At 32.1% G+C, this 2200-nt stretch overlaps 1 protein-coding gene across 1 annotated transcript in view; it reads right to left on the bottom strand.

Moving 5' to 3' along the window:
* MSR1 (macrophage scavenger receptor 1) overlaps positions 1-2200 on the bottom strand; it is a 100415-nt gene that overhangs the window by 59509 nt on the left and 38706 nt on the right. Inside the window, exon 4 of the mRNA XM_019631026.1 lies at positions 77-486. Within this exon, the coding sequence (XP_019486571.1) occupies positions 77-486 (410 nt within the window). The remainder of the gene's footprint in view (positions 1-76; positions 487-2200) is intronic.

Below are 2200 nucleotides of genomic sequence, written 5' to 3'. Positions count from 1 at the left end.
TTTCCCCTGGTGGTCTGAGGAGATAGGATTTAAATGAATTCAATGCCAGCCTGTGATCCATTACAAAAACTCTTACCTCTCGTTGTTTCAATGCATTGTCTCGAACTTTGTCATTCAGTGTTTCGATACTGAGCTGCAAAGGAAGCAATGTGGTATTCAGAGTTATTAACGACTTGAAGATTTCATCTATTGCATTTCTGTGTTCCTGGACTGATGAAACCAAGGTACTCAGCTGGAGAAGAACATCATTAAATCTCTGGTCAGTCATTTCACTGAAATTCTGGAAATTCTCTGAATCTATGAGGTTGGCTTGTGTGTCTGAAATATACTGGAGTCTCTCCTCCATCTTCCTCAGGTTTTCTGTAACAGCTTGAAATTTTATTTCATCTTCGTTGCCATTTTCTTTTTCGATGAGACTTTGAGATAAGTTATTGGCATAAATTGAACCAACTGCGCAATTCTTCGTTTCCCACTTTAGGAGTTCAGCTGCATATTTAAGTAAAAACAAGCAGAGTCATAGCCTGTCACCTTAAACACATATACCATTCCGTTCTGTATCATTCCATTCCATTTTAACGTTTTGAGTGCTATTCTATATCAGGTATTTATTTCAAATATACAATATGTGAACCATAGTAGGCATATTGCTGAAAGGGTCACATCGCCTCTTCCCATTTTACATTAGAATTTGTTCCAGAATTAAGTCATTCTTTCTGATTTGCTGCTGATATAAATCTTCTGGGCTATTGTATTTGGCTTGCCCAGTAAGAGAAATTCTACAGATTATAAAGTGCGTTGTGTATCCTATTCCTCTGGTCTGCTGTTTGGATAAAAAGAGATAATGTTTAACACAGTGTCTGAAGTTAGCCTGTTGAATATGTTAGTTGGTATCAAGATAAATGATGATGATGACAAAAAATATGTAGTAAAAGTAGAAGTATTTGTGTTATCCACTGTATGAATACATTTTTGGTTCATCTTCTTCATCCTATTACTAAGCTGGCAGAGAACTGTCATTTTCAGTTTACACAGGCCTAATTTATAGTTAGTGGAGCAAAAAATTGGGCAAATAATTTTTTTACCTTAAAAATAATGTTTTTATAAGATCCCTCTTTGCCTATTATAAAATATATATTCATAGCAGAAAATCCAGAACACGTGGATAATAAGGAAAAATAATTTACCATTAATCTCTTCATCTTGAGCTAAAGGTTAACATTTTGGGATATATATATATATATATANTCATCATCATCATCATCATCATCATCATCACCAAAGTGTTCTTTATAAGAGACAAACCTAAAATAAAGGATACCCAAAGGCTGAAAGTAAATATAGAAAGTATTTAAAATATAAATAAAGCTAGTGTGAAAATATATGATGTATACATTAATTTACAAATCAGTAAGATTCAATTCACCTTGTTGTACAAGCAACTGAAAAGAAGTTGGCAAATTCATTGTTATTTTGGAGAGTTCAAAGACTTTTTAAATTAATAATGCAATACAGTAAGAAGTAAGAAAGAATCTGGAAGTTTTGAAAAAGAGAATTAACAAGCTTGGTTTAAGGACAGGTAGACAATTTTGTGTCCTACAGGAATCTTGTACTGGTCTTCAGTAATATGGAATATTTGGAACAATATTAGACTTTAAGAGAGGTTTCACTATTTTTATCCCTTCCTATTTAAAAGATAATAGGATACTGCTATCTTACCATGTCTTGATATGATCCCAAGATTCCTTCCTCTAGATATTTGTAGTAAAAGTATACTCAAAAACTATTTTAAACCATAGGATTTTGAATATTAAATCTCTGTTTATATCAGTACATTTTAATACATCATTTTCCAGAGGAATAAAAAGATATTTACCTTGAATTAAAGTGATATTTTTCAGTGTCTGAGAATGTTCCCAATCTTTCAGTCTGAGGTCATTAGTGATGTTATTCAATAATTTCACTTCTCCTTTTATTTCCTGTTCCAAATGCACTTGATTTTCTTTCATAGACATAATTTCTGCTGATGCATTGTACACACACTCCTCTAACTTACTCATCTCCTGTGAAACAAAAGCAAACATCTGCAATTTTTGTGACATGCATAGTAATAAAAAATATAAGTTTAAGAAACCCTGGAAACCGGGTTTAAAAATACATAATATTACATGAATATCATGGAATAAGAATATTGAAATTAGAG

This window comes from Hipposideros armiger, unplaced genomic scaffold (genome assembly GCF_001890085.2).
Source record: "Hipposideros armiger isolate ML-2016 unplaced genomic scaffold, ASM189008v1 scaffold_972, whole genome shotgun sequence".
Classification (NCBI taxonomy): Eukaryota; Metazoa; Chordata; class Mammalia; order Chiroptera; family Hipposideridae; genus Hipposideros; species Hipposideros armiger.
This window is presented reverse-complemented; position numbering and strand designations above follow the sequence as displayed.